Source organism: Chionomys nivalis, assembly GCF_950005125.1.
Source record: "Chionomys nivalis chromosome 23 unlocalized genomic scaffold, mChiNiv1.1 SUPER_23_unloc_1, whole genome shotgun sequence".
NCBI classification, from domain to species: Eukaryota; Metazoa; Chordata; class Mammalia; order Rodentia; family Cricetidae; genus Chionomys; species Chionomys nivalis.
In genome coordinates, this window is record NW_026646869.1 from 1,922,716 (window position 1) to 1,947,485 (window position 24,770).

The following is a 24,770-nucleotide window of genomic DNA, read 5'->3' on the forward strand; positions in this document are numbered from 1 at the left end:
TACAGAACCAGTTCCAGGCCAGCCTGGGCTGCAGTGTGAAAACAAAAATAAAACCAATTAAACACACACAAACCTCCTGGAAACTACCAGCCCAACAGACAGAACAAACTCCCCATATGTCAGCCCTGCACCAGTTGTGCAGTGGTGGTACACACGTTTAATCCTAGCAATTGGGAGGCAGATGTCTGTGAGTTCTAGGTCAGCTTGATCTACAGAGCGAGTTCCAGGACAGCCAGGGCTACACAGAGAAATCTGTCTTGAAAACAAAAAAGTCCTGGACCCTTTCCAATTTCCCCAACCAAACCCAAGTCCCTGGTACCTTTCCACTTTGATTCCACTAGGTGACTCTGTCCCCTTCACAATAAAGAATTCAGGCTTCCAGGTGTCCCCCTTGCCAGAACCCAGGGGTCTGAGGCCCTGTCTTGACCACCTTCAAGTTTGGGATCCCAGGCTTGGACCTCTCCTCTCAAGCTTGCGCCCCCCCCCTCCTTTGCCCATGGTATGGGAGGAGGGTGTCTCTATTTGTCCCTCCTTTGAGACAGTCTTTGTAACACACACACACATACACAGGCGCGCGTGCCTGCCTCAGATTTGCGGTGGTTCTCCTGCTTCTGCCTTCTGAGTGCTGACATGAGGTGTACTGCACTATGGGGTGTCCTTGGGAGCCCCCTTTAAACATGCCTTATCTTCACCACATCCAGGTGTCCCTGGGGGGAAGGGGTAAGACAACCCTGTGGAAGCCCGGGGCCTCTGTGTCCCACTCACAGGGGTGACTTCACTTGTTTACACACTGCTAGCTCTTCTCCCTCCCTCCCTGCCTGTCTCTGCTGAGCTCTCCTGTCCTCTCCACACCCTCTTCTCTCAGCCTTCCTCTCCATCTCCAGAGCCCTCAGGCCTTCCTCTCTTCCTGTTATTTCCTTCCGAGGGCACCCTGTCTTTGTCTGTCTGGAGGTTATTCCTTCCCTCTTTCTCCTCTCAGATTCCTCTGCTCTCTCTCTTCTCTGCCTCTCTCTGTGTCCCCGACTGGTGCTCTAATGGTCCCCCTCTGCAGTCTCTATTTTTATCCCTCTGACACACCCCTTGTGTCCTTCTCTCTGTCTGTTTCCCCCATTCCCCTTCTTCAGTACCAGCTCTGGGTCCCAATTAGTTGGTGGCGGCCACAGCAGCAGAGGCCCCCACCAGGCTTCTCATTACCGCTGGCGGCTCCTAATGAGCGTGGGGTGGAGTGACCCCGCGCCCCCTGCCCGGCCTGCGTCACTGCCAAGGCGGGGGTTGTGCTGGTATATAAGGGGGGCTGTGAGCACTGCTGCCTGAGCTAACTGCACGGTAGGGCGCCCGGCGGGAGGCTGATGGTGAGTGTTGGACGGTGGGTTCCCAGGTTCAGGGCTGTATGACGACATCGAGATCCTGTCCCCTGTGTCCACAGGTGATGGAGACCTGCCAGGTGTCCAGGAGCCCCCGAGAGCGGCGGCTGCTGCTTCTGCTGCTGCTGCTGCTTGTGCCCTGGGGCACCGGCCCTGCCTCGGGTGTTGCCCTGCCCCTCACTGGTGTGTTCAGGTAGGTGTGAGGTCCCCCGACTCCCAGGAAAAGGAGGAGACACCCCAAGGGAAGGCGAGATAACATGCGGGGGTGGAGGTGGGTTTGACGTTAGAACGCAATGGGGCCTGGCGGTCCGTGGGGCCTGGCGCTCAGCCACTGCACTTCTCTTCCCGCAGCCTCCGCGCCCCAGGCCGGGTCTGGGCGGACTTGGGTACTCCCCTGTCTCGGCGCAGCCTGGCGCTAGCGGACGACGCAGCCTTTCGGGAACGCGCGCGCCTGCTAGCAGCCCTGGAGCGCCGCCGCTGGCTAGACTCGTACATGCAGAAGCTGTTGCTACTGGACGCGCCCTGAGCCCAATAAAGAGCCTGCCCCGCAGCGACTGCGCCTTCTTGCTGAGCCGCCCTGGCAGGGGTGTATGGGGAGGGGCCCCTCCTCGTCCTCGCTGGTTTTCACAGCCTCCGGGGTCCCCTTCCGAGTCTCTGCCCTCTCCAGATCCCGTCGCCACTCTGCTCTCCTTTTATCACAGTCGTGGGGCCCCGATCCAGCTCTGTGACGGGTCGAGGTTTTCCATTTTTCTTTCTTTTTTTTTTTTCTCGAGACAGGGTTTCTCTGTGTAAGCCCCGACTGTCCTGGAACTCACGCTTGTAGACCAGGCTGGCCTAGAACTCAGAGATCCTCCCAAGTGCTAGGATTAAACGCGAGTGTCATCACCGCCTGGGTCAGGTTTTTTTTCCTTCCCCCTTCCTAGGTTTTTCAAGACAGGGTTCCTCTTTGTAACAATCCTGGTTGTCCCGGAATTCACTTTGTAGACCAGGTTGGCTTCGAACTCACAGAGATCTGTCTGCCTCTGCAAGGCGTGTGCCACCACGCCACGCCCAGATAGGGTCGGAGTTTCTTAACCTTTGTGGGCCTGTTGTTCAACTGGCCCAGAAGGTCTCCAAGGTCTTCGCTGGAGTTCGCGGGGTTCTGGGGAGCAGAAACCAATCAGAGCTCGTAGCTTCCGGAGGCCCCATTCCGCACCTCCCCCCCCCCCCCCCCCGCCCAAGACACCGGTCTTTTCGGCGAGCACATGGGGCGAGCGGACCGCGCCCTGATTGGTCTAGAGCAGGCCGGAGAGTCCGCCCTCCTAAATTTGCATTTCCTGGAGGCGGACCGAATCCTCATTGGCCTTTAGCTGTGAGGGCGGAGCTGCTGCTTGCCGCTCGGAAGCCCGGGATACCGAGGAGAACCGGTTAGCGGGCGGCACCTACAGCAATCCGGTTGGTAACGAGGCGCTACCTCACGCCCAGAAATCCGAGTTTTGACCGCTGTCTCCAACAGATCACACCAGGCTCACGTTTCTCCAAACCCCCTCCTCCCGCGGCTCCTTCCACCTTCGCGCCAGCTCAGGGCTGTCCTCCCGCACTTGGATCGGTTCAGACCTCCAGGCTGCATCCCCACCTCGCTCCACAGGCAGCAGGTCTCGTTCCCAGTGCTTGGGCCTTCCCTTCTCAACCCTCTCCTGGGCACTGGGAACAGCTTGTGGGCTGGGGTTCCAGTGCCACCTCTGCATCTTACTCGCAGAGCCCGCTGTGGCTGCCAGCCTGCCTTTCCTGGATCACCCACCCCTGGGTCTCCTTCCCGCTGCCGGGCTGTCCGGCTAGCCGACTTCTCGGCCTGTATCCCATCTGCGCCGCTTCTCAAAACTGAACGCGTGGGGTTGGGGGTGGTGTTCTCGGGCTGCACCCCACTTGGCTCTCTTTGTAAATCATGGGAAAGCCGAGGATGCCGCCAGCGTTATTGGCGCAGGATCCTGTGGCGCGCTTAAGGTTCACAGCAGTCTGGCAACTCGAGGGCTCAGAGGCCTGCAAGCAGGGGGTCTTGCGTGACCCAGTATTTTGTGGAGTTGCCAATGAGGAGCTGTGAGAGAAGCCTCTGGTTTGTCTGCTTCAGACAAGCCCTGACTGAGCAGGCAGTGCACTTGCAGTGCAGGGCCAGCCCTGGTCCACGGCCTCGCTTGCAGCAGCATCTACCACACAGACACAACTCAGGAACAGCGAGCTCTCCCCAGCCCAGCACCATGCTGCAGTAGCAGCTTCCGAAGCAGGAGAGGAGGATGGAAAAAGCCTAGGGACCTTGGGTCCCACTGTGACTCAATTGAGGCCCAGGTGCCCTCCTCCCTGAACTTGTTTGGTGAGGCAATCATCCCGCGTTTAAGTTATTACTGCATGATTTGCTATTGTCAAGAAAACAGGAAAAAACCAGGAGAGGCCATGGTCACATAAAAACAACTTAGGGATGTTGGCCCCGTGTCCTGACTCTGAATCAGGGACAGAGGAGGCACAGTGGGGTACGGCGTCTCACACTGGTGGGGGCTGCAGGTAGTAGAGCTGCAGGTGTGGCCAAGTGGGTGTCGGGGACTGGCTCAGCAGCAGGATGGAGAGCAGCAGCAGCAGCAGGCCCCAGACGGGCGTGGGGACCAGTGGATGTTGGCTGATTCTGGAGGGGAGGCAGGAGAGGCTGAAGGTGGCCCCAGGGAGACTGGTCTTATTATTAACACGTGGCTCCCCACCCGCTTCTGGAGACACCTGAAGGGCACACCTGAGCCCTGGGGAGTGCTGGGGGCGCAGGCAGACTGGCACCAGCTCTCTCACCACAGGCATGAGGGCTTGTTGCACCTCTGGCACATCTTGACAGCTGGAAGGCAGACGGGTTGCTAGGTCTGGTCTGTCCTAGGTCCCTTTCCAGTTCCCATGTGTCCCTTTACCTCTCAGGAGAGCTTCCTGGGTCAAGCTCATAGCCAGGGGTTCCCAGAGGGCTGGTGGGGCCAACCTGGGTGGAGAAAGGACACAGCACACCCACTTACTCATTCTGCAGAGGTTTGGGGCAGCACCCTGGATTCTGACTCCACACACGAGGCCACATGTCCCTGGTCAGGGATGATGACAGCCCTCCCCTTCCCGGGGCTGACGGAATGGGGGAAAGAAGGCAGGGCTAGGACAGTGTCCATGCAGTGGTCAATGAGGGTGTGAGCTTTTAGACTGCTCTCCCCCTCCCAACGGATCCTCTAAGTCCCTAGCCTCCGGGGCAGGGGTTTACAGGTGCCTGTCCCTGTGCTGGACACATATGCCGTGGCCAATTACTGAAGGCTCCACCAGCCTGCTGCCACTCCTCCTGTCTCTCTGGAACCTTTCTGCCAGTCAGGGCTTCACATGCCCACATCTGCCCCTAATACAGCGGCCACGACAACGACAAACCAACTAGCCTGTCACTCCCAACTGCTGGCTCCTGCTCCCACGTTGCCTGGCCCTGAGCTGAGGGCAGAGAAAAAGAGCCAGACTCCCTCACTGACGGCCTGAGCGTGACCAGGCCGGTCAGGACTCCAGAGCCTGCCCTCCATCCCTCAGCAAGCCCTGGACTCATCTCTCATCATGTTCCTTTACCTTCCCTTGAGCAGAGCTGGCCTGAGACCTTCATTTTGTCTAGCCCCGGAGAAAGGTGGAGCTGTCCAGGCCCAGGCCATCTGACCAATCACTGAGGCCACTAGTTCTTTGGTGAGTGGGACTGTGTGGGAGTTCGCGGTGCAGTGGGGGTGTAGCGTTAGCTGTGAGGCTCCAGGCTCAGACTATACGTATGTGGCTGGGGTCTCTGGGGAACATCCTGGCTGGCAACTGCCTCCAGCCTACCCCTTTCCATTCCCACCCCCGCCTCTCATTAGCTGCACCAAGGGCCTTGTTATTGCCTGACCAAATGATTTTCTGTCTGTTCCTGAGGACTTCAAGCTGGGGGGAAGGGGCTGGAATTATTGCTCAGCTCTTAGGGATAGGAAGGGTGCTAGGGATTGCCTACCAGGACCCAGCTCTCTTCTTCTTTCTCTTCTTCCTGTCTTCTGGACAACCTATAGCAAATAGAGTCATTGGACACCTCTCCTCCCCAGTTCTCTTACCCACCGGAAGCTGCAGATACAATGGACCTCAGTCTGATGGGGGCTCCTGTGTATACTTTTCAGAGATTGAAAACAATTAAATCTGGGAGTTTGTGACCCCCAAAAGGCTCAGAAGCCCTTGACTTAGGCTTTCCTACTTGTCCCTTTCCAGCTGATCCCCAGGCAGAAACAAAGTCTGTGCTTTACCCCCAATACCAGAGACCCCAGGGTATGTGAACTCTGGGCCCCCTGTTGGGGGTGCTAGGCCATTTCTTAGCCTTGGTCTTTCAGCTCTTGTCAGAGAGTGGGAAAGTACCTCCCCTCTCTCAGCTCTGAAGCTCACTATTTAGGATCCTCATGTCCAAACCACTTCTCTAGGTGTGCGAGACCCTGTTTCCCCAAGCCTCTGCTTTAGGGACACAGCTTTGGAGGCCCTGCTATCAAGCTCCAGAGGCCGATGGGTCCACAGGGACCCAGGTGCCCATGACACCAGCCTATGCCTGAGAAGCAGGGATCTAGCCCTGCAGCTGCTATCAAGCCAGTGGCCTCAGAGACACAGCTGCTCCCAACCCAGGCCCACTATACACTGCTGTGTGAGCCCCTGAAATGCTCATGTGGGCTGTAGGCTGTTGAGTCCCCATCCCCTTGAGGTCAGGCCCCAGCCTCATCCCATCTTGGGCCGCAGTGTTTGTTACCCCAGTCCTCTGGAAATGTGCTGATAGCAGCCCATCCTTCCTCCTCCCATTCTCATGACGTAGGAGGAGGTCACACTACTCAGAGCACCCAGGCAGCCCAATCTCAGCTCTGCCCAGGCAAGTCCAATTAGAGGTTGTATAGGGGCCTCGTTAGCCGCGACAGCAGGAGTCTGGAGGAGGGGGCCCCACAGGAAGCGCGGGGGGGGGACCCGCTGTGACCAGACATCCAGTGTTTTCCATTCTTATTCAAAGCCCGAGTAAGGCCTCAAAACACATCCCATCAGTCACACAGCTCGACTCCGTGATCTATGGAGGCTCATAGAGGCCCCTCAAGGAATGGGGGCCCAAGATTGATTCTGGAGCCTGCAGGGTCTTCCATGGCTAGGAACCCTCAAGGTGTCTATCAGCCTTGTCCCTGCATCTCTGGCTCCCTGTAGGGTAACAACTGCAAACCTATACCATCCAGGCTGGTCTGGGGTCTAGGTGTCCACCTCCTCTTGGAATTGCCAGGGTCAGGGTGTGCTCACAGACTGAGGAGAGGAGGGGTATGTTTATTCTGGCAGGGTGCCGTCGGTCCTGATCCTCTCACAGCCAGAACCCACAGAGGGAGGACCCATCAACCTACTCCTTACCTTGAGAACGGTGTTCTGCTTCCTTCTAGAGCATGCAGTGGCTCTCTCTGGAAGTTTCTCTGCAGAACATTAAGGTTTGGTCTCCTTATCTTCGCACCAGTAGCCCAGCCAGACCCCATCTACTTGAGGTCCAGACCGAGGTGGATGGGCCCAGGGATACAAGTTTTTAAGCTTCCCATGGGGCTCCCTCCCTCTCAGCACCAAGGAAAAGCCACTTGTGCGCTCCTTCTGAGGACCAGACATTAATGTTTCCAGGATGCCTCTGCCCACCAGCCTGTTCTCCTCGCTTCCCTCTGCGGGACTCAGGCTGCTCCCTGCTCCTCCGAAGGGCCCAGATCTAGAGACGTCTCTTTTGTGCCTCCACTAACCTGACACTTTTGTTACTGTTGTTCTGTTTTGTTGAGACAGGGTCTTGTGTTGCCCAAGCTGGTATGAGCTCATCATGCACAGAGGATGGCCTTGAACTCCTCCTGCTTCTACTTCTACTGTGTGGCCACCTTGCCCCACATTCTTCTTTTTTTGAGATAGGATCTAACTCTATGGCTCAGGCCAACCTCAAATTCATGTTATGCCTCCTGCTTATGCCTTCCCAGTTCCAGAACTGCAGAGTGAGTCACCATATCCATCCCAACAGTGACCTCCAGCCTGTGCACCTGGCCACCTCTGGTGCCCCCAGATGTCCTCTAAGATGTCACTTCCCCCACTCCTTTCTCAGCACCGCCCTCCTGCCCTGTCCCTACCCTGCCTGAGATGGGCACAATCCCCTTTGCCTACTTCCTCACCCAAGTCACACTGGCTGGTTAAACATCCCCACGCTTCTCCAGTCCTAAGACAAGGTCACTTCCCCTCCCTGTCTCCCACCTCTGTCCCAGGTGTCTGTCACCTGAACCAGCTGGCCCACTGGGGCTGACTTGAGCCAGCACAGGGACACCCTGGGGCTTCTGCTCAGTGGTAGAGCACTTGCCTTGCACAGTGCAGACTTGGGTTCTATCCTCGGGAAGGGAACCCAACCACGGTGAGCCTGCTAAGCTGCCACATCCGCCTTTCCGCCTGCCCCGACCCTTTCAGACAGGGTCTCTGTGCAGCCCAGACTTATTTAAGTGCTAAGCTTTTCTTTCTTTTCTTTTCTCTTTTTTTTTGGGGGGGGGGAGGGGTGTTGAGACAGGGTTTTTGTGTGTAGCTCATCTGACCTGGAACTCGAACCCAGATATCTGCTTTCCTCTTCCTCTCAAGTCTGGGATTAAAGGTGCATGCTACCACTGCCCAGCAGCTTTTTGCTTTTTTTTTCACCCCCCCAAGACAGGATTTCTCTGTAGCTTTGGAGCCTGTCCTGGCACTTGCTCTTTAGACCAGGCTGGCCTCAGAATCAGAGATCTGCCTACCTCTGTTTCCCAAGTGCTGGGATTAAAGGTATGCCCCACCACTGCCCGGCCCCAGCAGCTTTTCTTAAAGACACTTCCTGTCTTCCACAATATGAACAATTGTAAATAAGGGAATCATGACAGGATTTCTACGGGGCAGCTTAGTTTGCCTGTCCCTTGAGGGCAGGGGGTGTCCTGTTGGCTGGGGCTGCTTCCTCAGAGTTGAACTCAGGAGTAGACCACAGAGCTAGAGGGCTAGAAGAGTCAGTGGGATCCTGCAACCCCCTGGGGGCCCCAGGACTTCTGTGGCTCAGAGACTCCTCTGCTCACCTCAGAGGGACATTCAGCTTCCTCATGCGGCTCAGCCTCCTCCCACTGCCACACTCCATACAGAGGACTGGAGAGGCCAACACCTGATATGTCCTGCTCCTAGACACAGAAGTTGTATCTAAACCTTGCAGGGTCAGAGCAAGGTGCAGAGGGAATTGGTGATGGGGCCATAGATTGGTAGATGTTAGGGAACATGGCCACAGGGAGTTTCCACAGTTGAAGTTGAGGCACAGCAAGCTGGAGAAGGGCAGGTGCCTGGGAGGTGCTACGTGGCAGCACTGTGAGCTAGAGTCACCAAGTGCCAAGTACCCGGCCCTTTGGGACTATGAGCCAGAAGTGAGGATCCGCACAGGGGCACATGGAGTTTGTGCCTTGGTGTCCTCTAAAGCATTCCATGGAAGCAGAGCCTACCTGCCGGATAGCCTGAATCTCCAGGTCCAGTGATGGGGGTGCTGCCATGATCCAGCCTACTCTTCCCACCTCAGCCCGTTCCAGGAACCTGGCCACACAGCGGGAGTCCTATCTTTTGGACCAGTCTGCAACCTTTACCCTGCCCCTTTCATGCCTGACCGTCCTCCCCTCCACGGCGGCGACCTGTCCCCTCCTGACTATCCACTCACTCCTCTGGGCCTTCCTGGCTCAGACTCAACTGCTCCTCCAAGTTTGAGATTTCTTGCCTTAGTTCCTGCAAGGAAGCAGAGCATGGTCTCTGGTGGAGCCCCACATATCTTGGGCTCCTCTTGCCAGACACATATTGCCAAGGATGAAGAAGCAGTGGCAGAAACTCCCAAAGAGCACAGAAGCCAAGCCCAGAACATAAAGCACAGCCAGTAACATCACAAAAGCAGAACAGACTCAGAGAAAACTGACAATGGAGCCACGGGGGCAGACTCTGTCAGGGAGAGGTCAGGAGCTCCCAGAGGTGAGTGCTGTGGGATGCAGAGTGAGGAAGGGAGGGGCAGAGAGATGTAGTGGTCTAGTGGGGAGGAAGGCAGCAGATCCCATAAAGATGGGCACTTGTTACCTGGGTGGTGGTTCTGTACTCCTCCAGAGTCTGAGCCAGACTCTCTGCATGGCGGGTGCGCTGGGGAACAGAGGCAGGGTTCAGTCCCCTAAGACATGAAGCTGCTGAAGTGGGGGTTGGCTGAGTTGGGAAAGCCTGGGGCAGAGGCTTCCAGATCCTGCAGGCCACCCTGAGACCCAAGGAGGCCTGTCTGGGCTGCTTGCCCAGGGCTCAGGGCTGGGTGGGCTCCTGGTGCACAAGGCAGGGGCTAGGAAGGCATGGCAAGTGCAGGTCTGTCGCCCCGGCCCTCACCTCGGAGAGGACTGCTTCACGCTGACAAAGGAGCTGTTCGCGCTCACGGAGCTGCCGCTGCCAAGGAAGGAGCCTATCAATTCTCCACCCAGCCTCCAAGAGCCCCCACATCTCCCCTCAGCCTCCAGTGACACCCATGGGGGTCAGCTGCTCTGCCTGGGCAGCCCTGAGGATGTGGAGTCTGGTGCAAGAGCCTCTTCTCAGCAGCTGCAGTGCTGACTTGGGTGTGGGGAGGTGAGCAGCCCCCAGCCCCGCACATGCTGCACCTTCAAAGCATCTTTCTCTGTGGCTAGCTCCTCACTCCGCCTCCTCACGCCATCTCGCTCGGCTAGCAGCTTCCCATTCTGGAGGAGGAAAGCCTGGCTTACTTACTGCCTGTGCACACCCCAGTTAGCTCTTTCTTCTCCCCCTGCCCTGCTGGACCTCAGCTGGAATTTCCATTTTCCCACTGATCAGGGGACAAGAGGATGTCATGGGGTCGCTGCAAACAGTGACTTCCAAGCACTTTGCACGGGAGATTCCAGCTCTCTTCCCATTTTTAAAGATAAAGGCAGCTCAGGCCCAGAGGGATTGAGGAATTTATTCCAGACCACACAGCTCTTCTACTAATGACAACAGATAGAGCAGATCAGCAGAGCCACGCACCTCCTATAAGTGTTCCTAACATACAAAACTAAAGGAAAGTATGATGAGCCCAGAACACATACATGCACACACACACAGTATCAATATATAGCTTGGGCAGGCTTTGAACTTGTGATCCTCCTGTTCAGTGGGTATGGGCCACCACACCTAATCTTCATGCCCGGCTCCAATAACTATATTTTGGTTTCTTCTTTTATCCATATCTTTTGCTTTCCTGTCCAGTTTCCCCTGGAGCAATCTCAGTGTTTACCTACTCGTACAATTATCTCCTTCAGCAAAACCATAGTCTGTGGTGTCCAGCCCCACCTCTAATACCCAGCCTCTGGGGGAAAGGAAACTTGAGAAGCAGAGAATGCAAAGCTCACTGAGGAGGCCCAAACAGGGCTTGATGAGAGGTGGTGCCTGTGGTGAGCCTCCCAAGGGGAGGCAGTGAGGTCAGGAAAGGGCCAATGCAAGGTCCCAGTGGGACCTAAGAATACAATGGCTCAAAGCTGGGTGTGAGGAAATATACCTATCATCTCAGCACCAGGGAAGCTGAAATCGGAGGACTGATTTGAGTACCAGGCCAGCCTGGGCCACATAACAAGACCTTGTCTCAAAAATTAAAAACAAAATAAAATAAAAGATTTTGACATTTCAGCTGGGTGGTGGTGGCACGCACACCTTTAATCCCAGCACTTGGGAGGCAGAGGCTCACGGATCTCTGTGAGGCCAACTTGGTCTACAGAGTGAGTTCCAGGACAGCCAGGACTAATATATAGAAGAAACCTGACTTGGGAAAAAAAAAAAGGAAAGAAGGAAGGAAGGAAGGAAGGAAGGAAGGAAGGAAGGAAGGAAGGAAGGAAGGATGGATGGATGGATATGAGCATTCAAAGTCCCAGGCCAGGCCCCTGAAGTCTGGAAAACCTCATCCTTCTCGAGAGCCCAGGAGACAGAGGCCAGCTCTTCTGGTCTCCAGCCTGTCCCTACCCCAGGTCCTTCACCGCAGCAGCCCGGGCTACCTGGGTGAAGGGTAGAGGAAGGACAGCTGGGAGTGCTGTGTCAACACCTGTCCACCTGGTGTGGGGGGGGGGGGACCCAAAAACACCCTGCAGTCTCCTGCAGAAGCACTGGCTGTAGGTTTTTGGGATTCAGCCAGCAGTCAGACCATTGGAGGCTGAGTGTCCTGTTACCCTCCCAGGCCCTGCTGTAACCTGAGATCTCAATCTCTAGATCCCAGTGGGTAGCTGCAGCAGGCCAGCAAGGAGCTGAGAATAAATAGCTTCAGCTACAGAGGTAGATGCCTAGGGACATTTCTCTGCAGGCACAGGGCCTGGGCAGGAGTCAGGGGTGCTGGTGGCCTGTTCACTGGGCTGGCTTTGGCTGGTTGCATGACATGCCCTGGGGGCAGTGACAAGGAAACCCAGCTGCTGAAGGAACAGCTACCCCAGCCCCTCCTGGCTGTCTCAGCTCCAGACTGAAGGCAAGACATCCTCCCAGGCCCCCTTGCAGCTGTGGTTTAGGGATCCTCCCCAGCCAAGGATATGGTGAAGATGGCTGTTGACATAATGCAGAAAGAGGCAGGGGTGTGTATGCGTGTGTGTGTGTGTGTGTGTGTTGGGGGGGCTGGTGCCTCACACCTGCATTATTAAGCCATCTGTGACTATGAGGCCACAAGCAGGAAAAAATGCTGTCAAGAGACTGGGTATGCAGGAGCCCCCGGCTGGGGATGTGGCTCAGTGTTGCTTGCCTAACACATGTGATTCTGGGTTCCATTCTCAGCATACTCTCACTTACGAAAAAAAAAAAAGCCAGGACTGGAGAGATGGTTTAGCAGTTAAGAGCACTGGCTGTTCTTCCAGAGGACCTGAGTTCAATTCCCAGCAACCACATGGTGTCTCACAACCATCTATAATGGTATCTGATGCCTCCTTCTGGCATGCAGGCATACATACAGAACACTCATACATAAAAACAAACAAACAGAATTTTAAAAAAGAAGAAGAAAAAGAAAAACGCCGTCGAGCCACCAGATAACTCAGACATCAGAAACTACTTTGGCAGAGCTGGCACGTAGCAGCTCTGGTGCTGCAGACACCAGAGGGCAGGACAACCATCACAACTGGGTGCCTGGGAGCTGTGACAAGGGCCCTGCAGGACTGTCTCCTTAATTCTTCCCTCCTTTGGTGACAGGCTCCCTCTACATAACTCTGGTTGTCCTGAAACTCACTTGTTAGACCACACAAGCCTTGAGCTCACAGAGTTTGCCTGCCTCTGCCTCCTGAGTGTTGGGATAAGATTCCCTTCTTTCTTAAAAAAAAAAAAAAAAAAAATTCTGGGGGCTGAAGAGATGGCACAGTGGTTAAGAGCACTGGCTGTTCTTCCAGAGGACCCACGTTCAATGCGCAGCACCCACATGGTAGCTCCACAACCATCTGTAGCCAGTTCCAGAGGATACCACACCCTCTTCTGGTCTCTACAGAGACTAGGCACTCACATGATGAACAGACAGAAAACACTCAGACATAAAATGGATTCTTAAAAAAAAAAAATGTTCTCTAAGCTATTTTACACCATCTGAGTGCAGGTTTCAAGGCAGCCGCCGTCCTGCCCAGGGACTCCCATGGCCCGGGAAGGGGGACGACAGTTTACAAAGGAGCCATTGGAGAGTAAACAAGTGGAACCTAGGGTACAGACACAGGACAGAGACTCAGGATAGGAGCTAGGGCCCACAAAGCAGAGAACTTCTAACTGGGGCTGAAAAGCCAGAGAATGGTTCAGAGGCCCTGGGCCATGACTGGCAAGGAGGGGGAACCTCGGAACCATGGGACAGCTGATTCTGAGTGAGCTTCCCTCCCACTCACACAGAACTACTGCAGGGCAGCAGAGGTAGACCACACAGGTGCAGCTCTGTCTCCACAGGAAAGCAGCCAGTTCCCCTGGGTGACCCAGGAGAGGAGACAGGCACAGCAGGTGGCACAAGGGCTAAACCCAGATTTGAAGGCAATTCTGGCCTGCCCATGGATGGCTAAGTAGATGGAACGAAGGCTGTCCGTCTGCAAGGACAGCAGAGGATGGGTGTCGAGTGAGGACCGAAGCTGCCTGGGATGTGAACCCACCATGGATCTGCAACTGATCTCCTGCCTTGGGGAGGAGGGATATCATTTAACCTTAGATGAATTTCAATGTGGACAAGAACTCAGAGTGAACAGGGACTTAAATCGGTTGTAGGACTGGTCCTCAGGAAAACACCGTCCCTTCACTATTAACACAACCCGACTATGCAGACTCCTTCTGGCTTCTGGAGAACACCCAGGCCTGGTGGCTGCTTGCCCAGAGCTCCATCTCCAATACCACCAAAATGAAAAACAGAAACAAAAGCTTACAAGGGAAGGAAAGAGTCACAGGCCTGCGGTGGCCCATCGTGCTCCTGGGAGTGGCCTCAAAGTTTATGCTTAAAAAATGTTTAAACGAGCTGGGCCATGGTAGCACAGGCCTTGAATCCCAGCACTCGGGAGGAAGAGCAGGTGGATCTCTGTGAGTTCGAGAACAGCCTGGTCTACAGAGCTAGTTCCAGGACAGGCTCCAAAGCTACAGAGAAACCCCGTCTTGAAAAACAAAAACAAACAAACAAACAAAAAACACGTTTAAACTGCCTCACAGTTTCACTTGCACTGCCAGGGATCAAACCCACAACATACTGATATAAATAATGATATCTGATTTTTTTTTCAGATAGTCTTGAAATCAAAATCCTCCTGCTTCAGACTCCCTAATACTGGGATGACAGGCATGGAATACTATGTCAGTTTGCAGGATTTTACTGCACACACCCTACATCTCCTATCTTGAATTAGGAACTTTCTGAACATCTTCTGGTTTAAACCTCACACTACCCCATGAAGTGAAGCCACTGGCTTGCTCCCGATGGTGGGCACCATAATGCAGACAAGGGAAGAACTGGCCAGGGCCTCAACATGAACCCAGGGACTAACACAGCCTGTGGGATGCTGGGCCCCCTTGGTTTGCAGGACAGGGCCAGGAACTCTTAAAGAAAGCTTACCTCCTCCTGTAGCATCTCCACCTCAGCCACCAGGTGCTGCTGCTCCTTCTCCTGGCCCACCCCAGAGAGGATAGAATCAATTCCAGCCCTGCTCCATCCTCCCTGAGGATGGACTGCAGTCAGGGCCTGCATCATTCAAGAGTTGGGTTGAGGAGGGCTCATGAGGGATGGCAGGTAGGCCTGGGGGGAGTGTGGGTGAACAGGACCTGGAGTCAGGTAACCTTTGCCTCTTCACCTCTGTCCTTTTGCTGCAAGCAGATGTGCTCTGCCTGCACTCACTGTGTGCCGGGCCTGGGCCATCAGGCTGCGATTCTGCTCTTCCAGGCTCTTGGCCAGAGTCTTCAGGTCCTCTAGTTCTTCATCCAAAGCCTTGGCCACCTGCAGGGCCTGCTGGGTGCTGACGGGTGGCACAGATATGAGCGGAGGCAGGCAGAGAAGCAGAGCAGAACATCTCAGACTATGAGGGAGACTATGACTAGATGCAGGCTAAGCCGGGCAGAGAGAAAAGGACAGGGGCATGCAGTGTGGGGTGGAGACACTGGAGGAAGGGAGCATGGGCCACTCAGAAAAGAAAGAAAGGAGGTAGAGGACAGAGAATGACAGCAAACACTGGAAGGAGACAGTCAGAATGAACCCAAAAGGCCAGAGGCAAGATGCAGATAGAGGGAAATGGAAGACAGGGGCTGGGCAGTGGAATGCTCACCTGTACCAGAGGCCCAAGCTCTTTGGCAGGAAGGAAGACATAGGCTCTCACCTTCGCAGCTGCTTGCGCAGGGATGCGATCTCCTCCCCTAGGCGCGCTGAACCCTCCTCAGCAGTCTCAACGCTGTGCTGCAGCTTGGCGTTCTCACCAGCAAGGCGCCGGTTGCTGAGCTCCAGGTCCTCCAGGCTGCTCAGCAGCTCAGCTGTGGCAGGTCTGAGGGCAGCAAGGGCCTAGTCACCAGCCGCGCTCCTGCTCCCACCCCCCAGCTTCCCAGGTTCCTCTGAAGACAAATCAGAATGAGACTCTGAGGCTTCTCTGAGCCAAAGGACACCAATCTCCCCACTCCCTGGCCCCAGACAGGCTGGAGAAAATGGAGTGGGATGGGGGTGGGGAGGACAAGCACCCCTCAGGCCTGGGGTCTTCTCCTCCAAAGCTCTCTAAGTTGGCTGGCTCCTCAGCTTCTGGGCATGCTAGAAAGGGAGAAACAAACAAGAGGAGGTTGGACTCTCTAGTGACTTTAGAAATTGGGGTTCCCAAGGACCCTGAGATTGTTTTAGGACTCCATGTGTAGCTTTGGGGTTCCCTGGGCTGAATTACTCTTATTACACAGGCTGCTTGCTCATGTTCGCCTGGAGCTAGTCAGGTCTCAGAGCCAGTCACTGGGGGTACCTCTACTTCCCCAAGCCCATTCTTCTGTTCCCAGCTTTCCCCAGAGATTTTTTTTTTCTTTGTTTTGCTGTTATAGTTGTTTTCAAGACAGGGTTTCTCTGTATTTTTTTTTTTTTTTTTTCCGAGACAGGGTTTCTCTGTGACTTTGGAGCCTGTCCTGGAACTAGCTCTTATAGACCAGGTTGGTCTCGAACTCACAGAGATCCGCCTGCCTCTGCCTCCCGAGTGCTGGGATTAAAGGCGTGCGCCACCATCGCCTGGCCTTTTATTTTTATTTATTTATTTTTTCTGTATTTTTGGAGCCTGTCCTGGAACTCGCTCTGTAGACCAGGTTGGCCTCGAACTCACAGAGATCCACCTGTCTCTGCCTCCTGAGTGCTGGGATTAAAGGCGTGCGCCACCATCGCCTGGCCTTTTATTTTTATTTATTTTTTTTTTCTGTATTTTTGGAGCCTGTCCTGGAACTCGCTCTGTAGACCAGGTTGGCCTCGAGCTCACAGAGATCCACCTGTCTCTGTCTCCTGAGTGCTGGGATTAAAGGCGTGCGCCACCATCGCCTGGCCTTTTATTTTTATTTTTATTTATTTTTTTTTTCTGTATTTTTGGAGCCTGTCCTGGAACTCGCTCTGTAGACCAGGTTGGCCTCGAACTCACAGAGATCCACCTGTCTCTGCCTCCTGAGTGCTGGGATTAAAGGCGTGCGCCACCACTGCCCAGTGCTCTCCCCAGGTACTCATCAGCCCCAGTCTGTCATCTTTTGAGTCCAGCCCATTAGACTACACCACCACGTCCACCCTCACTCTCCCATACCCTCTCCCTAAGCACTCCCCAGCCTCTGCCTAAGCCTCCTTTCTCTGTCTTTCCCTACTTGATCTGGCCTACCCCTCTGCTACTCACAGACCTCCCTGGCCCCCAAGACTGAAGAAGCCTCAAGGTTCAAGAGAATACCAAGAACTGGGTGTGGAGGCACCTTTAATTCTAGCAGTCTGTGAGTTCAAGGCCAGCCTGGTCCATACACAGCACAGCCAGGGATACACAGAGATACCCTGTCTCAAAAAACCCAAACTGAAACCAAACCAAACAAACAGAAAAAGAGAACGCCAAGAAAGCTGCAGGCTGGGTTCTGGAGGGCCACTTTTAGAGGTGCACCTCTGAGGGTGGGGTCCTGGGCACCCAGCACCCTAGCATAGGGCTGGAATACAGCTGGACAGGTGCCTGTTCCCAAGGAAAGTAGCAGGTGTAAGGGGTGTGTGTGGGCAGGGCCAAGAGGAGGAGCCTGACAGGGCAACAGTGCCCTGCACCATGGGAAGATTTCCACAGGGCAGGTGCCTCAGCTGGACAGCAAGGAAGCTGCAGTGTCCTCAGCCTCTGCACTAGGGCTGGAACTGGCGGAGGAATGGAAAACCTGACCTCAGTGTCCAGGATGAGGGGACTGTCCCACAGAGATGCCACAGCTGCAGCTGAGCAACAGCCCCAGTTGTCTCTTTAGCCCTTGCTGTGTGGAGCCAACAGATGAGAGGTCCCTGCTAACCCCCCGCTGACCCCTGCCACCCACCTCCTTCTATAAATAGTCTCACCAGATGGCAGGTGTGGAGAAGCTAGGGCTCCCCCGAAGGCCGTCTCCTCTGCCCGCTCTAATCCCCTGTATCAAAGGCAAGAGGCTCAGATCCCCTGCGGCCACCATATCCATGACCTGTGTCTGCAGAGGTCTGGGTGGTGGAAGGGAGGGCAGTCGGGTGAGAGTGGCTTTATGGGTGGAGGGTGAGGCCAGATGGCAGGGCCTGGGCTGTGAATGACAGCTCTTGCTACTGTCAGTCCTTTCTAGTTCTACATCCTGGACCCCTGCACCATCATCCAAGGTCTCAGACCCCTTCACCCCTCCATATCTTCTCACAGGCCTTTTCTTAGCCTCAAGTCAACCACATGGGCTTCCTGGGTCTAACTGGTACTAGCTGCAGAGCAAACTTGCAAGACTTCCCAGGGGGAAGGCTGTGGTGTAGGGACTCACCCATGCAACTGGCAGGCAGCAATCCAGTCCCGCATGACCACCAGAAAGGTGTCCAACTCCACAGTCGCTCCATCACCCTTCCCATAAGGGTCTAAGCTTCGGGCCAGTGTTTGGAGACGCACGTCTTGGGGGCCTTGTCCTGTCACAGCCTCCAGGTAGGCCAGGAGGTGGGTTACAGCCACAGTGCCTGGGACAGAGCATGGTGGGGAGGACTGAACTGGGCAATGGCCAGTGGGGCAGGCCATGGCTTGGGAATCAGTGGGCTTGGTGACACTCCTGCCCCACAACATGTAGAGGAACCTGGGGCAAGTCCCTCCCCAGAGTCAAGTTTCCCAGTCCATCTCAGAGTGGACAAAGAGTATGAGGCAGGACAGTACCTCCTGCTGTACCCAGCTAGAGGCTAACTCCCCAGCAGGCCTTAAGTCCTTCCTACTCCATCCCCTGGAGGACCCCTAAGGAGGGATTTAGCCCAGCCCTCCCTGTGGCTCCCCAGCCCCCACCTGTCTTGTGAGGGTCACAGGCTTCAAATGTGGAGTTAAGGATCTGTTCCTCCAGGCTGAGCAGTGGTCCTGAAGTCACCTCTTCAGGCTGCTCCCAGAGGTACACTGCAGAGAAGAGAGGGCCCAGCCCGTGTGAGCGGACACCAGGATCCTCTGCCTAATACCCAGGCTCTGCGGAGTTGGGGGATCATTTATTCAGAGCTGTGTGTGGTTGGGACTGGTAAAGGACAGGAGGAGGCTTCCACTAAGGTGGCAACATGAGGGTTTTTGAGTCACTGCTCCCAAGCGGTTCCCATCTCTCAGGCCAGGGAGTGCCCCCTGCTGCCTGTCCAATGGGCTCAGGAGCCATTAGTGAGCTCTGAGATAACCCTCTCTCCCCTCTGCCCTTCTCCAGCCTCCCACACTATGGGCAGAGGGGACAAGGCCTGAGGAAAACAAGGAGGAGGATTCTGGGAAGAGCCAGGAACAATCCGATAAGGTGCGGGCAGCCTAGATCGATCCCTCCTGCTGCAGCCCTTCTCCCAGTTCCCCAGGGAGCAGGCCTCTCTCTGCATCCCTAGCATGGCGTCGTCAGAGCTGAAGGAGCTCAGGCCCAGCACCGAGAGGAAGAGGACGGATGGGGCTGTCTTGGCGGAGGTAGCAGGGGACTGTTTAGGAGCTGAGCCTCCTCTCAGACTCCCGAGTCAGCAGCACCACAGCAAGTCTGTGGCAAGACTTTTCTTTGGGAGGTCTGTTTCCATGCCAGTAAAATCCTGCCTCGAGAGTACTGAGAGGGCTGCTCTGTGCCCCTGTGTGAAGATGTGTGTGTGTGCATGCATGCATGCGTGTGTGGTGTGTGTGTTGGCAGAGCAGCTCTCACCCGGCTCAGATCCATTGTATATGTGTGTCTGTGCCTGTCTTCTGGGATCTGTTGGCCTTCAGCTATACTCACATTGCATGAATACAGCAGACACTCAATAGATGCTCCATGTCATGGAGTGTCTCCAAATTAGAGGAGGCTTTCATCCCCTCACTGGCCTAGCTTCCTGGGACGATGCCTACTGCACACGCTGCAGGCTAGAGGCTGAGCTGGGGGTGAAGTGAGCAACCTGCTCTACACCCCCAGCAGGCTCAGGACTCAACTCTGAGCCTCAGCAGTGGCCTTTAGGAAACTGGGTAGGCCCTCTGCTTGGCACATAACCACAGGCACTTATGGAACATTAGAATCATGGCAGCTGCTCTTCCTAGAGATGAGCCTGAGGCAGGAGCATCAGAGCTGCCGCAGTCGCCTTCCTCACAGGAGAGCTCACTCTCACACTTCCAGGGTTCGGGGCACCGGTTTGACCTGGACCCTTCCTGGCTCCCATGGGAGGGTATAAGGGGCCCAGGTTAGTTAGGGGAGGCGGACTTGGGCTGGGTCACTGCTCTTTATCCTCCATGTTACAAGGGAGGACTTTACTATGGCCAAGTAAGGCCACTGGTATGTAGCCCCTTCCCAAGAGAGACACTGTTTCTGCCTTTTTTTTTTTTTTTTTCGTGAGGATGCTGGATCCCCTAGGATTGGAGTTACGGACAGTTGTGAGCTGCCATGTGGGTGCTGGGAATTGAACCCAAATCCTCTGGAAGAACAGTCAGTGCTCTCAACCACTGAGCTATCTCTCCAGTCTCTTTTTCTTTTCTTTTTTAAGACAAGAGTTTCTCTGTGTACCCCTGGCTGTCCTGGAAGTCACTCTATAGATTAGGCTGGCCTCGAACTCACAGAGATCCACTTGCCTTGCTGGGATTAAAGGTGTATGCCACCACGATCCAGCTCAATCTTTCTTTTGGGATCTTTCTTCTACTTCTTCCCTAACCTCTCTCATATGTCCAGCCTCTGTCCTCTGTCCTTCGATCCTGTTTTCTCCTGTCCTCCATCTTGTTCCAGTGTCTTCTCTCTCCTTTGCCTTCCCTGTCTTTCAACCTTTGCGTTTCCTGTGTGAGTTCTTCCCTTTCCCAGGGCAGTCTCAGGAGTAAACTTGGCTATGGTCACAGTTCCTGGTGGCCACACGCCCTCTGCTGGTGCAGGCGAGGTTTAGGTGGCAGTCATTCCCCCTAAGCCAGGCTGCCTTCTAGTCCTAGCACGCTGGTACCTGTCTACCTGTAAAACCTTATTTGCAGAGGTTACTCCTGAGGCCGCGGTGCAGCTCTCAGCCTTGAGCAAAGCTGCAGGCCCACTTGCGGACACCCAGGAGCAAAGACAAGATACTCCTGCAATGACCCCAATTGCCTGTCTAGAGGCAAGAGGTTCTTAATCAGACTGGCTCTCCGTGTTAGCGCATCCTCAGGAGATGGAGAGAGAGCAATTAGAGCCGAGGTGAGGGAAGAGACAATGACAGCAGAGCAAGGAGAGATACTAGGGAACAGAGCTGACACAGGGCAGGAAAGAGGAGAGGAGCGAGAGAAGACAGAGGCTGACCACACGGGAGCAGGCCAAGATGGAGCGGCCCCTGTGCTCTGTGAGTGGGAAGCAGCACACACCAGCTCTCAAAGATGTCTGAAAACACAGCAGTAACTCAGCATGTTTTTGTGCTGCTTAATGCAGAAAACCATTTGTAATTGTAGAGCTAGATAAAGTCAGTTAACACCGTTCACATCACCTTTCTGTCATCTTGCCTTAGCTCCTCAGTTCCAGGACTACAGGTAGGAGTCCCTTGCCAACTCTTTTCTCTTAAGAAGTTAAAAATTACATTTGTAAGCTGAGCACAGTGGCGTACACATGCAGTCTCAACACTTGAGAAGAAGAGGTAGGAGGGGTGAAAGTGCAAAGCCAGACCTGTCTCAGAAACAAAAACAGCTCAGTGCTGATTGCCTAACACACACAAAACCCTGGATTCCATCTCCTGCACTGTAAGACTGTCTGTATGTGCGTGTGCACGTGGACACACACACATGCGCGCAAACAAACACTGGGGAATACCAGCAAGAGGGGCATAAGGTCTGTGGAGACGTGCTCTAAGCAGGTGACAGACAGATGCCAGTGTTGGGGAAGGTGCAGCAGAAGAGAGAGGGTCGGGGCACTTGTTTTACCCGAAGGAAAGGTATCACTGGCCCACGACCCAAGCACAGGAGGAGTTGGCGGAAGAGGGGGACATTACGTGTGTGGAGCCTCCTGTCCCCAGTAGCCCTCCAGAGAGGAGGAACTGGAAACAGACGTGTGGCAAGCACACAGGTGACACGTACCCCACCCCTTCCAGGCAGACACCTACTTGGTTCAGTGGAACCAGCCGGGTCCTCTGGCAGGTCCATGGACCACTCCTGTGCCTCTGTCGCTGCTGCTGAAGTTCTCCCCTCCGCTCTGCTGCAGGGAGGGCTGGGAAAGGGGCAGCCTGCCCAGACAGCTCCTACAAGGACAGGCAGAGTAATGGTTTCCTTTGACCAGCCGAGCTCTAACTGCTCCATCTCTGCCCCAGGCCCCCAGGGTTCTCGGAACCTGTTTGCCATCCCCACCCCAACTCCAACCTGTTTTATGGGTTTGAGGTATGGGATGGCAACCTGGGCAGTGAGAGCAGGTAGCAAGATCAAAGGGGGAGGCAAGAGGGTGGGGCTAACTGCTGCCCCAGGCCTTGTGGCCACATCTGTTCCTCTACCAAGTCACCGTCCCTGTCCTTGCGACTGCCTTGTGCTGGTCTTACTTTCCTCACAGTCTTGACTGAGGTCCTTCTCTCCAGGCCCACGGCCCAGCATCCTCCTAGGCTCCAGACCATTCCCACAGGCTGCAGAGCTGACCTGCCTGGACATTGTTTCCCATCACCTTGGGACAAGAACCTGCTTGGGTCTAGCAACAGAGGCACAGTGTGGCCTGGGTCAGCTGCTTTCTCTCCCCAGATCATGCTGTATCTTCTAGCAGCTCTAACCTGCACTGCGTTCTGTAAAGTGGCCCGTGGCTCCTACTGTGGTCTCTGTCTGGGAGCTCTTTGCCTTCCTGTCTCGTTGCCTAGAAACATCTCATTCCTCCTGAGCTGAACACCAAACTCAAGTGGCTCCTGTACTGCCTAAAGACTGCCCATCCGATCCTGGATTTGAGCCACTTTCAGCCTTGCTCTCCCCTCTTCCACGGACTTTTCTCAGTAAGCCACGCTGTCATTCTTTCATTGGCGGGTGCTAGGCAAGTGCTATATGCTGAAGCACACACAGTCCCTCACTAGTCAGTTCTAGTCAGGGACTTTACTGCTAAGCTGACTCCAGCCTACTCACTTGGCCTTGAATCTGTGGTCTTTCTGCCACACCTGGAATATGCATCACAGGACTGCTGCTTCCTTGCCTTTTTTCCCTTTAGGTTTATTTTTTATTTTATGTGTGAGTGCATTGTCTGTGGTGTGTGTGTGTGTGTGTGTGTGTGTGTGTGTGTGAGATACCTTTGGTGGCCAGAGGAGGGCATCAGCTCCCCTGGAACTGGAGATACAGATGGCTGTGGACCGCGTGTGGGTTCTGGGAATGAAACTGGGTCATTTGTAAGAGTAGTGTTTAAGGTTTGTTTGTTTTTTTTTTTTGAAAAACAAAACAAGGTCCCTCTTTGTAGCCCTCACTGGCCCAGAACTTGCCACAAAGACCAGCCCAGCTTTGAACTCCAAGATCCACCTGCTTCAGAGTGCTGGGATTAAAGGTGTGAGCCATCCAGGTGACACAGAACAAGTGCTCTTAACCACTGGGCCATGCTTCCTCTCCATCAGTGGTCTCCATGTCCCCAGGCCTGCTGCTCCCTGGGTTCCCAGCTCCCGGCATGACCCTCACAGGCCCTTGTCAACATAGGGATCCCTCCTCTGCACCTTGACAGGGCTGGCTTGCTCCTGTTACAGTCAGGTCATTTAGTGTCACTTTCGCCAAGTGGTGGTGCACTCCTTGAATCCCAGCACTTGAGAGGCAGAGAGACAGGTGGATCTCTGTGAGTTAGAGGCCAGCCTGGTCTACATAGTAAATTCCAGGACAGCCAATATTACTGCACAGAGAGACCCTGTCTTGGAAAACAAAGAGAACCCCCAAACAAACAAACAAAACCCAACCAGTTGGGTGGTGGTGGCGCACACCTTTAATCCCAGCCCTCAGGAGAGGCAGGCAGATCTCTGCGAGTTTGAGGCCAGCCTGGTCTATAAGAGCTAGTTCCAGGTCAGGCTCCCAAACTACAGAGAAACCCTATCTTAAAAAACAAAGAACAAAAAGACCAATCAACCAAACAAATGAAAATAAAAGATTCATACACTTCGGAGGAGTTTTGGTCAGAACTAGGAGTTTTTTTTAAAGGAGCTGGCTGGTGATGTTACTGGGGAGTCCAGTAATAATTTCGGGTGTGGCTGACGTGGCTCCCCTCGGGAAAGTCGCCACAGGCAGGGCGTACCTGAAGTCGTGCCTCTCGGGACACAGCTGAGGGCCACCGACGACTAATGGCGGTTGCGAACGGCTCACACGCGCCTTTCCCGCCAGAAATGCAAATGAGCGAGCCTTCCTCAAGCCCCGCCCCTCCACGCAGGCGCACACCAGGTCGAAGACGCTAGCTGATCCCTTATCGTGAGCCCAGAGCTGGCGCATGCGTAGACTAGCTCAGGAGGATCGCTTGGACCTGAGCGAGCGCATGCGCACTGGTGGAGCAAGCCTTGCTGGCGCTAGACCACCGGCAGATCTCTTATGTGGCACAGGATCTTCCCCTTCTGCTTGGCGAAATAGCAGGGTAGGGTTTGACTGAAGGACTTCCTGTTTAGCCATTGCTTCTTGTCAGTCACAGAACCGAGTCCTTTCTGTCTTCTCTTGGGTCCGACCCGCCCGCTATCGTCACAATGATGCGCAGCCTGGTCCAGCTCACTTCCGCTCCATGCCCTCCTTTGGCATTAACTACCCAATCCGCATTCCTTCAAAATTTATAATTTATTTACTTTCTTATTTATTGAGACATTGCCTAGCTATTTAGTCCAGGCTAATATCGAACTTGGAGCAATCACCGTGCCTCAGCCCATCAAACCTTGAATGGGAATTCAAGAGGAAGGAGGGTTTTTGTTTTGTTTTTTTTTTAAAACCCCATGGCAGTGAAGGAGCAGGTGACTGGACTGTTTCCCAAAGATATTTGGAACAGAAGCCTCCAGCCGCTCTTCTGTTTGCCACTTCAGAAACCACGGTGCTCCTGTCGCACTTTCCTTCGCCTCTGGGTCTGCTTAATCTGTTCAGTGTCCATCAAGTGGTATTCGTAAGCACCGCTCCAGGGTTCGGGAGCACTACCCAAAATGGGCACTAACAGAATGACGAGGTGCTTACCATGTTTTGTTTAGTTGGGCATTGTCAGGGTAGGACCCAGCCAAGAGTCTCAATAGAGGCCAGAGTCTTGGTAGTTTACCCTAGGCAATACCTGATTCCAAGGAAGACAGATTAGACCACCCAGGCACCATCCAGGAACAGACCATCCAAAGGAAATTCCTAACATTCC

The 24,770-nt window shown here is 54.5% G+C and overlaps 2 protein-coding genes across 2 annotated transcripts; one reads left to right on the top strand and one right to left on the bottom strand.

Annotated features, from left to right (window-relative positions):
• The first annotated feature begins 1,390 nt into the window (after positions 1–1,390).
• Pth2 (parathyroid hormone 2) lies at positions 1,391–1,890 on the top strand. Its single transcript, XM_057760880.1, has 2 exons — positions 1,391–1,557; positions 1,716–1,890. The coding sequence occupies exons 1-2, from the start codon at positions 1,391–1,393 to the stop codon at positions 1,888–1,890; spliced, it is 342 nt and encodes a 113-aa protein (XP_057616863.1).
• A 1,934-nt stretch (positions 1,891–3,824) lies between these two features.
• Kash5 (KASH domain containing 5) lies at positions 3,825–23,929 on the bottom strand. Its single transcript, XM_057760892.1, is given in 20 exon segments — positions 3,825–4,017; positions 4,120–4,215; positions 4,286–4,350; positions 5,368–5,416; positions 6,771–6,829; positions 8,462–8,560; positions 8,873–8,960; positions 9,082–9,146; positions 9,486–9,545; positions 9,777–9,833; positions 10,043–10,120; positions 14,464–14,514; positions 14,743–14,860; positions 15,218–15,379; positions 15,570–15,636; positions 17,413–17,477; positions 17,844–18,030; positions 18,344–18,448; positions 21,568–21,702; positions 23,620–23,929. Coding segments are annotated over 20 exon segments (2,055 nt in total). The 3' UTR covers positions 3,825–3,878.
• Between the last annotated feature and the right edge of the window lie 841 nt (positions 23,930–24,770).

Bases quoted from the DNA above. Each gene is read 5' to 3' on its own strand.
- Pth2 (XM_057760880.1), top strand. From the start codon at position 1,391: ATGACGACATCGAGATCCTGTCCCCTGTGTCCACAGGTGATGGAGACC. The intron at 1,558-1,715 runs GTAGGTGTGAGG...CTCTTCCCGCAG, and splicing joins CCCCTCACTGGTGTGTTCAG to CCTCCGCGCCCCAGGCCGGG.